General features: G+C 42.6%; 1 protein-coding gene across 1 annotated transcript in view; it reads right to left on the reverse strand.

Moving 5' to 3' along the window:
- PTPN14 (protein tyrosine phosphatase non-receptor type 14) overlaps positions 1 to 13,439 on the reverse strand; it is a 203,850-nt gene that overhangs the window by 12,364 nt on the left and 178,047 nt on the right. The window contains exons 16-18 of the mRNA XM_032136421.2: positions 11,309 to 11,437; positions 8,053 to 8,287; positions 3,395 to 3,558 (exon numbers count right to left, since the gene is read on the reverse strand). Coding sequence (XP_031992312.1) covers positions 3,395 to 3,558; positions 8,053 to 8,287; positions 11,309 to 11,437 — 528 coding nt within the window. The remainder of the gene's footprint in view (positions 1 to 3,394; positions 3,559 to 8,052; positions 8,288 to 11,308; positions 11,438 to 13,439) is intronic.

Consider the following 13,439-nt stretch of genomic DNA (forward strand, 5'->3'; position numbering starts at 1 on the left):
TCAACTAAACCTCTTTCCTTCATAAATTACCCAGTCTCAGGTAGTTCTTTATAGCAGTGTGAGAATAGACTAATATAGGTACTAACAGGACTTAGCTCACAGTGTCACTGCAAAGGCTACTTGTGTTAATACTATCAGGCTCTTAGAATAGTGTGTATACATGGTAAACACTAGACACAAGTTAGCTGTTACGATATTATTTTCAATGTTGTCACCATCACCACCTCCTCCACCTCTACCATCATCCCCATCTCAATTACCTGTAGGACTGAGCCTAAATGATAGTATATTGTCTGATATGGACAAGTCTGGGGGCATGACAAAGCAAGTTCTCCTGGTCTTCAATGAAAGGGTCCCAGCTGGCTTAAAGATTCATTCACTCCCACAGGCTGTGCTCTTAACTGCCCCCAAGCCAAGGAAGCACAAAGCAGTTGACACTTGCTCAATCTTGTCTAGAAGACATTTTCTCCTCCTCACTTTATGAAGGAGGTATAACTTAGTCAGAAAAGCGGCAAGATCAAGACATCTGCCCTTTGGCTACTGAGATCCTGACCTTTTGTAATTAGCTGTAGCTGGAGACAGCTACATCCAGGGGACTGAGTGTCCTGCAGACCATAACACGAGTGCTTTCTGAAAAACTCTATGCACCTTAAAAAGTCTCAGCTAACACTCAGTGACCAAAAGCACTGGGCCACAGGGAGGCTTCCCAGAGCAGCCTGGGACAGCCGTCCCCACTCCCCACCGCACAGCTACCAACCTCATTGTAAGTGTCTGCGTTTCATTGTTTCTGCTCAAGTTTTCTATGTTTAGAATGAGATTGAGAGGGACAAGTCCAGGAAAAAGAAAGGCCATTTCATTGACAGAATTAAAACTGCATGAATTACGACTAAAATATAAAGTATGCTAAATCCACAAGCTGTGGAAAGAAGGCAGGGGAGTTTGGACAGGAGAAAAATGGGACCCACAATTTAATATATATTTGTTAAAATCTTTGCTTGAAACACAAAATAAACTAAACATGGTCTACTCTTCTCCTGAAATAGGGGCTTGGATCTTACTAGCCAGGCCTGAAACAGTACCAGAACAAAAAGAGAGCATTTTTGCCCCCTAACCATCTACCAACAACAACCATGGGAAATAGGACAGATAAGACTGGCTATATTTGTGCTAGGGGAAGAGAAGTGAAAAATATGAGTCATCTTGCTATCTTTGAATATCAATGGGAACAGAAGTTCTTTTTGGGTTGACCATGTCCCAGCAAAGAATGTTCTGGCATGCAGTTGGGCACTGAGGAAATCCGCTATGTTTGGACACACCATAGAGCATTTAACCACCCTGAGCCTTCACCAAGTCCACAGGAGGCCACACTGGCCGAATCCCTCACTCCAAACTGTTCCGGATTTGATATGCCTTGTCTGTGTTCTGCCAGACCAATAACATCTGGTGTTCAGTGAGCCCCCATGTCATTGTCTCACTGAGGCTCAGCCTTTGATGGGTCTCCAAAGAGCTCAGAACAGAATAGTCTTTCATGTCAGACAAGACAGAATGGCTTCTTGAGTTGAAAGGGGAAGTGGGGAGCGGAGCACAGGGAGTGGGGAAAGAAGTGGAGTGGCCAGGCTCACGCCTGTAATCCCATCAACTCGGGAGACCGAGGTGGAAGGACTACTTGAGCCCAGGAGTTTGAGACCAGCCTGGGCAACATAGCAAAACCCTGTCTCAAAAAAAAGAAAAAAAAGAAAAGAAAACAAGGGGGGGAATTTGGTGACAAAAGTGATATGAAGAGAAGGAAAGGACAATTAGGTGGGGGAGGTGATGATGAGGCCCTCAAGCCATGCACACACTGATTCTACCTCATCTTATTTTGTCTTCCTAGCAATGGATGGAGACTCAGTGGCAGGTTACTCATTGTTCTAGAGATTTCTAGAGATCTCTAGTAGTGACAGGAATAGAGAGGCAAACAATAAAAAAATCCTATGTGGGACAAAATGGTAAAACCTCAGAGGGCAGTGACATTTCTGTTATGTAGTCTCAACTGATTCCATGATGAGCATTTCTCTCAAGCTTTGTTTTATGTTTTTCTAACATTAGGCTACAGTTGGGATTGCCCCTTTTCCAATTTTTAGCAGCACAAACATTCATTCCCATGGACAGACTAGAAGATTCTCAAAATTATCTTTTCATAGGCAGAGAGTTTAATGTCTAAGCTTAGCATTTGTTGTTTTCCTGGATGATTCAATATGACAAACTTCATGTAGCAATATTTAATCTGATTTTCAAACAATTCATGCTATTGAATAAATAGGTATATTATCATATAAATTCCGCCACAGAGTTGCAACAAATCATTCTGTAATTTAAAAACTACCAAACCACAAGTTTCCTTTAATTTTTCAAGCCATATAGTTTGAAAACTGAGTAAGAACCAAATCTTATTCAGAGTTTGGAGGCAGAGTGAAGACAGGAAATAACTCTGGACCCAGACACAGAAGACCTTGCTTCTGGCTTCAGTACCACTGTGTAAGAGCCACATGGCACTAGACAAATAATGTAATTATTTCTGTGCCTCAGTTTCCTCTTCTGTGAAACTGGAAGAGTGACATGTTCATGGCTCCTCTACTTGGCTGATATGGCAGGCAAAAGCCCCTTAAAACTTCTAGTGTCCCACATAGCTAGAAGGTAGAACTATTCCTTAGCTTTTGACTGCTGTTTGTCCCACCTACACAAAATCAAAAGTCTCTCAGTGTAACTCCCTAATCCTACAGCAGCAAAGGAATGCCACGTACCTTGTGTGCACAGGCTCAGCAGCACCCCCCTTCTGCAGGGAGAAGGGGTAGGGTGACCCGCCGATGCAAAGATGGGGATGTTTGCATGCTCAAAGTATCTACTCTGCTCCGCTACACCACACAACAACCAGACTAGACAAGCAAACAACCCCCCAAACCTCACTCTGAAGAGTGAAAAACATTTTCCAAGTAGACACATTTTCGCCTAGGATTTAGGCCAGAACACATCCTAGAAATGTAAGACGCATCGAAACTCTATGGGGTCAAATAACTCACCATGGAAAATTACCCACAATAAAACCAGGCTATCTACAAAATGCCGAAGACTTCTGGAAGTAGATGCCGACTAAGATCACATTTTCTAAGTGTTTTCTATTGCACACCCTCATTTCTCCTCTTTTATCTAGGTATCTACATGGAGCAGTGGGAGGGCAAAAAGATAAGGAGGGCTGTAAATGTCAGAGTCAAACTAGGAACCAGGAGCCTGGAAAACTCTGGTCGGGAGAGAGGAAATTAACCACTGAAAATGCAAGGGCGCAGGCAAAGGTTTGGCCAGGGTGTAGACTTGTCCCCAAGGTGGAGTATCCGGAGAGAAGCCCAAAATGACTCACTTCGTTATGCTCCAAGCAGTAGATCATCAGCTCAGAAAGAATGAGCACGCCGGTCCTTCCCACCCCAGCACTACAGTGGACCACGATGGGCGGGTGCCGGTTCTTGGTACCTTCCAGCATGCTGTTGGTATGGCGACGGACCGACTGGATCTCCTCCAAGTAGGCTGCAGGACAAAATGCAAATTCTGTCACCAAAGTCCTCCGTGGCTTCGCATATAAGTTGGGGAGGGGGGAGCGGAAGAGAACTGATGGTGAATGTGTGTGTGTGTGTGTGTGTGTGTGTTTAAGTGACAATAATTTACAGTTCTTACAAGACACTAATTATTTGGCTGGTACCCAACATACAGTCCTGGATCCAGAAAGGACCAGCTGGGAGTCAATTAGTTCATGGGAGAATTTGTTCTTTAAATTAAATAGTTCTTTTTTAAAAATTAAATTCTGTTTTCCCCTCTGCAAATCCCTAAGTCCCTCAAGCAGATGATTCTAGACATTACTTACAGCAATTCCTGCTATTAACAGACTGGGATCAGAACAACTGCTAAGTCTCCTTGAAATGCCCGCCTGTCAGAGCCAATTTCTGGTGGGGAGAGAGCATCCATCTGCCCCCTCTTCCTTCCCCTCACTGATGAGTGAATGTCAACTGAGGCTTGACTTCATTTTTGGATTTTAAAGTAGACTTCGGGGAGTCTGCTTTTCAGCATAAATTCCACGGGGCTATGTGAGTAGCCCAAGATGAACCCCCTTTCTGGAGGCAACATGTGTGTGAGGTGGAGGGGGTCATGATACCCCCCATGCCTTCTAGCATCTGCTTGGCTCAGCAGGGCTGTGCAGGGAGGGGTGTGTTCATGACTCCAATTGGACAAAAGAAAAATCACAAGATTCCAAGCCTTAATGACTTTTTTCACAACCATGACAAAAGAGAAAAGTATAGAAATGTAATCCTCAGACACTCCAAAAACCCCCAAAATTTAATTAATAATTTAGATTTTGTAGTAGCTCAGGACAGAAACAGGTTTAAAGGTTCTTGATACTCAGTGAACCTCATCCTAAGGCAAAAGTGTAAACCAGACTATAGGAGAAATGTTTACATTGTTGAAGAGAAAAAAGTAGGTTTGAACCATTCAAATAATTTCAAAGCACCTGTTGACAGACATATATAAATAATCCACAATTTCCTTTATAAACTTACCTAATTACAAAATAATCTGAAGTGGTTTACCAAAAAAGCAAACTATTATTATCACTACTACTACTACTATGATGATGATGACTAGTAGCAGTTATTAGTACTAGTCATAGCAGTACTACTAGTAGTAGTAATGTACAACGAGATAGGATAAAACAAAAAAGAAAGAATGGCCGGGCGCGGTGGCTCATGCCTGTAATCCCAGCACTTTAGGAGGCTGCGGCGGGTGGATCACCTGAGGTCAGGAGTTCAAGACCAGCCTGACCAAGATGATGAAACCCTGTCTCTACTAAAAATACAAAAATCAGTCGGACGTGGTGGCATGAGCCTGTAATCCCAGCTAGTAATTCCAGCTACTCGGGAGGCTGAGACAGGAGAATTGCTTAAAACTGGGAGGCGGAGGTTGCAGTGAGCCAAGATCCCACCATTGCACCCCAGCCTGGGCAACGAGAGCAAAACTCCGTCTCAATTAAAAAAAGAAAAAGAAAAGGAGATGTCGTGAGATGAATAGAGGGAGTAGGTACCAATACAAGCTAGATACTGTGTGTGGAATCTTCTTTACCATTTTTCTGAGAGGGGGAAAAGACGGCAACTGAGTATTCTATCTGACCAAAGGCAATATTTACATACAAGAGACAAAGCTTTACTTGAGCTAAATTTAAGAAGAAAAATAAAAGGAATTTTGGGTAATACAGTAGATGCCACTTTCAAATAGAGCTTTTCATGTAATGGAGAGAAGGTGGATTCAAAGGATGTTTCCTCTATCAGTCATATTAATAAAGTTCCTTATGCTGTAACTCAATAAAGACTTCTGGAGGGCAGTAAACAATTTGGTTCAGGTACTCTGCATCCAGGTAATCCAATTTAAACATGGGCAAAAATCTTTTACAACCTAGGAGAAATACATTCAACATTTCTAATGCCCTGCACAGAATACGTGTATTGACTTTCCTAAAAGTATAATACATACATTTACATTCTTTAAAAATACTATGTATTTTTTGGTAATTTAGACAAGATTTCCTTAATTGGTTCTGATTTAAAAGACTATACTTTAAAGTGCCTTATAAGCTCACTCTTTCATCAGAACTATTGGCCAATCAACAAACTGATCTATTTATATTATTTCCCTCTTCTGCTTCTTGGAGAAAATTTTAATAAGTCAATTAGCATGTGATAGGCTGAAAGAAATACAATGAGCACTGTTAGGAGGAAGGGAAGTTCTACAAAGGTCACTGCCCTTATTTCAAGCTACAGATAACAAGCCATTTGACTTTAGGCAAATCATGAGTCCTCTCTGGATCTTACTCTAGATTCTCTGACTCCAGTCATCCTTCTACTCTCTGCTTTCGGTGCCAAAATCCTCAAGTACCATCGTCACTTTCATGGAAATGAAATGCTTGTATTGCTGGATAAGTACACATCAGAATATTTATTGGAACTTGTAAATCAGTATTTTTAGGTCTTGAGAACCTGTTCTCTCCCTTTCTCATTCCCTTTTCTCCCATTCTAAATGAATACCAAAATAAAATCAAGGTTTTGACATTATCCAACATCTGGATCATGGTCCCTCCGTGGTAGTCACAGGTCTTCCACTAGCTGGAGAGTCAACAACAGAGCAGGCACAAGGCTACAGGGAGCATCTGGGGCTCCTTTCCAGTTGGGTGAGTAAGGAATGGGGTTTCCCAACAAGCACAGGACAGTTAGGCAAGCATGTGGAAAGAAAGAGGGAGAGCTCCAGCCACCACTGAAAAGCAGAAGAGGGTATCAGATCTCATCTTTGGACGATGATGACTAGCCTGTCTTTCCCATTAGGCTCTGAGTACCTTGAAAGCGAAGACTGAACTCAGTGTCATCTCTGCATTCTCAGAGCCCAATCCAGTGCCTGGCATGTAGTGGGTACATGCCCAATTTTGGGCCTTTCAAATAAAAATACTGCACATAATCTGGTGAATTAGTTTCTAATATAACCACATTCTAAAAACACACATACACAGAAATTAATGAATTTGCCATTGAGCAAATTTCAGTTTTAAAAACTACAAGAGGGTTTCAATACTTCTTAGTGTCTTCATAAAAATATGAGAAAGTATGAGAAAGTACTGAGATTTATGACTATAGGAAAATATAGGGCTTGTGAGATGCAAACCTTCATGAAAAAATTAATGTTATTCATTTATTTTTATTTATTTATTTATTTATTTATTTATTTATTTATTTATTTATTTATTTTTTAGATGGAGTTTTGCTCTTGTTGCCCAGGCTAGAGTGCAATGATGCAATCTCGGTTCACTGCAACCTTCGCCTCCCAGGTTCAAGCAATTTTCCTGCCTCAGCCTCCCCAGTAGCTGGGATTACAGACATGCGCCACCACATCTGGCTAATTTTGTATTTTTAGTAGAGATGGGGTTTCACCATGTTGGTCATGCTGGTCTCCTCACCTCGGGTGATCTGCCAACCTCAGCCTCCCAAAGTGCTGGGATTATAGGTGTGAGCCACCATGCCTGGCCTATTTTTAAATTTCATTTCTCCTTTTTTTAAAAATGTGCTAAAGTAGACACAACATAAAATTTACCAGTTTAACCATTTTTAAGTACACAGTTCAGTGGCATTAAGCATATTCATAGTTGTGCAACCATCACCATCATCCATGTCCAGTACTTTTTCACTGTCCCAAACAGAAATGTTGCACCCATTAAATCGTAATTCCTGGCTGGGCACGGTGGCTCGCACCTGTAATCCCTGCAATTTGGGAGGCTGACGCAGGCAGATCACTTGAGGCCAGGAGTTCAAGACTAGCCTGGATACATGGTGAAACCCCATCTCTACTAAAAATACAAACATTAGCTAGACGTGGTGGCTGTGCCTGTAGTCCTAGCTACTTGGGAGGCTGAGGCAGCAGAATTGCTTGAACCTGAGAGGCGGAGGTTGCAGTGAGCTGAGATCGTGCCACTGCACTCCAGCCTGGGTGAAAGAGTGAGACTTCACCTCAAAAAAAAAAAAAAAAAAATTGTAATTTCCCAATCCTCCTTTGCCCCAGCTCCTGGTAACCTCTCACCTACTTTCTGTCTCTGACCTTGCCTATTCTAGGTACCTCATATAAGTGGAATCACACAGTTTTTGTCCTTTTGTGACTGGATTATTTCCACTCAGCATCATTCCTCAAGGTTCATCCTTGTTGTAACATGTGTCAGAATAGTTACTGATTAAATGAGTAGCTAAAGGTCTGAATCAAGGTAGAGCCAATATGTTGATCACAGTCTTAGCTTACATGCATGAAAGGTAAACAGAATAAGTGACATGTATTATTACACTCTGTTCTACATAAGAAAGGAATAAATATTTCAATATTATAATACTTTTGCCACTTAAGAGAAAGCATCCTGTTTTTCCATTCCATCTCCAACGGATGGATTATTGACACAGATCGTAAAAGTCAGTCAGGTAGCAGACTGGGAAGAAAAACACTTACATAAAAATCCTTGGACATCCTCTGGACAGCCGTGATCTGGCCAGTCAGTATATTGTAAATGCCACACTGTCCTTTCTTGCCCAGACAAAAGGTGCTTGACCTTCAAGCCCGTGGTTGCATAGCAAACAGAATCTGTTCGAAACTTCGTGGTGACCTTGAATTTGCCATAGGTGGCTGAGCTGTGCTTGGAACCCAGTTTGGGCCAGTATCGGTGGCTTTTGGTTCGTCCACCCTCCTAAATCACATATAAAAGCAAAATTGGAAATAGGTCAAGGGAAGCTCTCATCCTTTTAATCCTAAGGTATGAAGACAGAAGAAAATGCAAATAGCTTCTAAATCTCTAGTTCAGTAGCACTCTGCAGTGTCTACCACAGGGTAGATCCTATACATGCTCGTTAAGACCAATAACACAATTTACAATGACAGTTACATCAATGGAAAATTTAAAAGATTCACAACCGAGGTGCAGTAGAATGTTAGAGAGAAGTGCAAGTGCAAAGTCTAGAAGCAGGAACAAGCTTGGTGCATTCAAGAAACAAAGGTCGGCCAGGTGAGGTGGCTCATGCTTGTAATCCCAGCACTTTGGGAGGCCGAGTCGCGCAGATCAGAAGGTCAGGAGATCGAGACCATCCTGGCTAACACGGTGAAACCCCATCTCTACTAAAAATACAAAAAAATTAGCCAGGCGCAGTGGCGGGCGCCTCTAGTCCCAGTTGCTGGGGAGGCTGAGGCAAGAGAATGGCGTGAACCTGGAAGGCGGAGCTTGTAGTGAGCCGAGATCGCGCCACTGCACCCCAGCCTGGGCGACAGAGGGAGATTCCATCTCAAAAAATAAAAATAAAAATAAAAATAAAGAAACGAAGGTCTTTGGGGTGGCTGGAGTGTGACATGTGAGGGGGCAGGCGGTTGGAGAGGAGACTGGAAAGGCCTCACAGTCCATGGTGGAAAGTTTGGATTTCACCCCATGGGCACGGGAAGTCATTCACAGGTTTTAAACAAGGCGGGAAGGGGTTCCAACAATCGCTGTAGGTCACGCTACTCCTTTCGGATGTTCAGCGCAGAGCTCTTTCTGTTACAGCACACTGACTGCTGACGCTGTCTTTATCTAGTGTTGATCTCACATTTGTTTCGGCCTGACCAATGCGTTTTAGTTCAGTCTACAACTAGAACTGAGAACAGCTGGTTACATCACCATTCTTTCTCCCTTGATTTTATAATCTTTTCTGAGAATATGTACTCTCAACCATTTACACAAGGTCTACGTTTCAGCTTTGCACAGTTTTAAAATCCCTGGAGAAGGGGCGGAGTGTGGAGGAGGTGGTAGCTGAGGAGATTCAGGGCAAGGAGTAGGTGGTGAGAGAGAAGGAGCACTGAACACATAGAGCTGCAGTGGTGACAGGCTCTGGGAACCCTGATGGCTGTTTAGAGGAACATTAGAGTTCCTCTTGTAAAGCCCACTTGTAAAGCAACACATCTTTGCGGAATATATAAATTACCTTGCCTGGCTTCATTTGGTTTGAGTCTCTCTTAAGTTGGAAGCATACCTTCCTCTTTTATTTACCAATCCTGGGAAAGCAGATTTACCTCGAATTTACATTTCTGCTGAGTGTCTAAATCAGTTATGGATTTTAAAAGACTATAAGTCCCCAGCGGTCCCATGGATTACTAGATGCTACTTTGTCTTGGCAAGGCTGGCCCCTTGTCACTCTGGTCTCACCTCCAATGCCACTTCCTCAGAGGGTCCTTGGCCACCCCCCTGATCTAAAGTAGCCCCCAGTCACTCTCTTTCTTAACCCTTTTTCAATTTTTAAAAATTTTCTCCCTCGAATTTATGCTTCTATTAAGAAGGTTTTTACTTCCAGCCTTCCAGCAAATGTGCAACATGATACAGAGCCTGGACCTCAGGGTTGCACATCGTGAAGCCATCGTTTAGTAGGAGTCCCCTAGCGTGAATGACAGTTTTGCAGCTGAAACCCACACAAAGAGGAGGAGGGATGAGGCAGGAGGACCTGTACTCACCCAGGCCCACTCTGGACTGTAGTTGTCCATTTCTGCCACGGCACTTACTGCTACCTGCACTGATTTTATTTGTTCACTTTTGAATGTCCCTCCCACTAGGACATAAGCTCTATGGGGACAGGGATGGTGCCTGTCTCGTTTACCATGTACTCCTGAAGTTAGCACAGATGGTACGCTGTATTTAGGTGAATGAATGCCTTGCAATGGTGTGATCTGATAAGGTGATAAATCTATTCTAGAAGCTTTAAGGAGGATCCATTCTCTTTGTGGGAAGGTCAAACAGGTCAGCCCAGGGAAGTACAACTGGCTTTAAAGAGCCTGATGTCCCTTTCATTATTTTCTTCTAATGGACTGTGCTGAAAAGCAAATGCTCAACACAGTCAATGAAGGAAAATATGACTTTTTCCTCCCCAGTTTTCTTTGTTCCTGACGCCTTTAACATAGCTAGGAAAGGCCACTGCAACACCATGGATATTGGTAAACACACATGAAACTAGTCCCTTGAATGATTTCAAAACATAAAATGGAATTTAATGAAAGAAATAAAAGAAGGTGGTTAAAGAAATTTTGAGAATGTGACAAGAGAAGAAACACAACATTTCTCCCCGCAAAGACAGCAAGCTGAACACCGACTGGATTGACTGGCAGTGTAGGCTGGTTTTTTATAACATCACATAGAGTTCTCTAGTTACAGCAGAAAAACTATGTTTGGCTTGGCAAAAGAAGAAAAAGATATTTTTTCTTCCCCCAAAGAACAGAGGCCTCTCCAGGAACAACAGCTTCTGGTCTCTTTTCAGCTGATAAGCATGATGGCATGTGGAACTGGGTGCCTGGAGTTGGGCATCTATGTCGATTTGCCCAGAGCAGCCTGAGACTCCCAAATTCCAGTGGAAAGATCACTGTTTTCGTTTGGCACAGAAAGTCAGCGGGTTGAACTAAAGTCTGTCATTTTTGGTTTTCTGTTGTTTTATTTTCAGTTTAGTGCATTACAATCCAAGGAAAAGAGTTAAAAGCCAGATGAAAATGGGAGGAGGAAAAGCTACAACAATCAATTATCTCTAGGGGGAAAAATATCTATCTGGAAGTAAGAAAACAGAGGTATACCAAAGAGAAAAGCATGTGCAGAGAAACAGCACTGCAGGAAGAAGGACAGGGTAGCAAAGTTGACAGCACAAAGCCCATCTCTGGGCACCGTTTCCCCTGGGGAAAAGGACGTGGAGTAGGACATTCCCCTTACCTCCTCTGCAGTGACCATGGCAATCACATTCACTCCCTGCTCCCACACCATCTGCCAGAAGTCGTGGCACGTGTGTGGCAGGGGCCCCTGGGTGGCTATGTAGTGCCATTCTGCCCCGCCAACCACCACCTAAAAACCAAGAAAAGTATCAGTAAATAAACTCCAAGTCCAGACAACATTACCTGCTGATCACCTGTCCATCTGTATCCACCTTAAAACCTTGGATATATTTTTGGGGCCAAATGAATTAGTTCAATTAACAAAAACCCTGAGACTACAGAGGCTAGTGTAGTGACACATTCTCACATGAAAATACTTTTTGCCACTCAAGCCTATTAAAATATTTACCTAATCCTGGTTTTTGAGACTGAGTCTCGCTCTGTTGCCCAGGCGGGAGTGCAGTGGCACAATCTTGGCTCACTGCAACCTCCGCCTCCTGGGTTCAAGTAATTCTCCCATCTCAGACTCCCAAGGAGCTGGGATTACAGGCACTTGCCATCATGCCTGGCTAATTTTTGTATTTTTGTAGAGATGGGGTTTCACCATGTTGCCAGGCTGGTCTTGAACTCTTGACTTCAAATCTGCCCATCTCAGCCTCCCAAAATGCTGGGATTACAGGCCTGAGCCACCAGGCTTGGCCTTTACCTGATCTTTGTTTGCAACTCAGAGTATATGCAAACTACTGCCTATTAAAAACCATACACATACACACACACACACACACGTATATATGCATATATATGAACATGTATAACTTAGGATTGACTTGTTACAGAAATAATAGTTAATGCTTACTATGTGCAGTGTACTCTGACACTTTCCATTCTTTTCTCTTCTCTAGCCTATTTCATTAAAACACACACATACACACATACACACACACCTGGTCATGACCACTAAACTGATTTCGCATTCTACCACTGTGTTGTAATCCAGTTTGAAAAACAGTGCTTCATGGCATCCAATTAAACAATTAAAAAAAAAAACAAAAACGACCATGGAACAACATCCGTTTTGGAGCACTGTCTTTCTCCTGTGGATCTGAGATGAGGTGCATCATAAACCTCTGCTGTCAACTGCTGCTCTGTGGTGCCATGCACGGCAGAGATGCTACGAATGCTCTTGTCAACAGCATATAATATTTTATCAATAACTTCACCTTGGTAGTACCACAGCATCCAACTGAACTACAGTCATTACATGACTTCGGATAATAAAATTATTACCCCTGCAGCTCAGGGTGATCAGGGAAGATAATTCTACAGCTATAAATACTAGCTGCAGAGAACCATAAATAAGAAGTTGTACCCAAAGTGTTAAAGGTCATGCTGTCAAGGTGAAATGGTGGCCTTTGGAGGAATTCTTTCTGTTCTCCCTTCCAGCTCTGTGCCTTGATATTGCAAAGTCAGGTCCCTTCTACATCTGTGCAATGCAGATCTCTGGAGAGTTCAAAAAGCAATGAAGTAATCATTGTTTGAAACTTTTTTCCCTCATTTACTTGATAAAACTGTATGTTAACTTGGTTCAAACAAAAACAATGTAAGTTATTGTCTCATTACACAAGACATGTTTAGGTCAAAGCTGGCAAGAAAAATCCATTTTCCAAATACTGGTGGGAGATAACATTCATATATTTGCTGGCTAGGAGTTTGTTTTACCCGTGGAATTGTGATTTTAAACATTAGCCTCTCTGGCACCCAACGTATAGGAAACATAAATACTTCCAGAGAATGCTGCTGCTGCCTGGGGCCTTTCAGTACATTCCAAGTATTGACAGGAGGGTATTAAAAACTGCATTAAAAACACAACAAGCAGTGCTGCTGAGGTAGATTTCACAGATGTGATTCCACCTCTGGAGCAAATAAATTTCTGTTCTGTGTTAACGGCTGCTTGGAACCCAGGGGGGAAAACATTGGCAAAATATACACCTCTATTCCAAAACACAGGGGCAAGTTGTTGCAAGCTCCATGGGTCTATTAAATGCACCCATGTCTAACCCGCATCCACAGGATGAAATGTGGGCCACAGAGAATACCAAGGAAGGGAATGCTTCTCGGTTAACAATGCCCGATGGGCACAGTTTATACAAAGTGACAGCTTTTTTCAGACAGCAGATGGAAAATAGTGGAAG

Source organism: Hylobates moloch, unplaced genomic scaffold (assembly GCF_009828535.3).
Source record: "Hylobates moloch isolate HMO894 unplaced genomic scaffold, HMol_V3 SCAFFOLD_18, whole genome shotgun sequence".
Lineage (NCBI taxonomy): Eukaryota > Metazoa > Chordata > Mammalia > Primates > Hylobatidae > Hylobates > Hylobates moloch.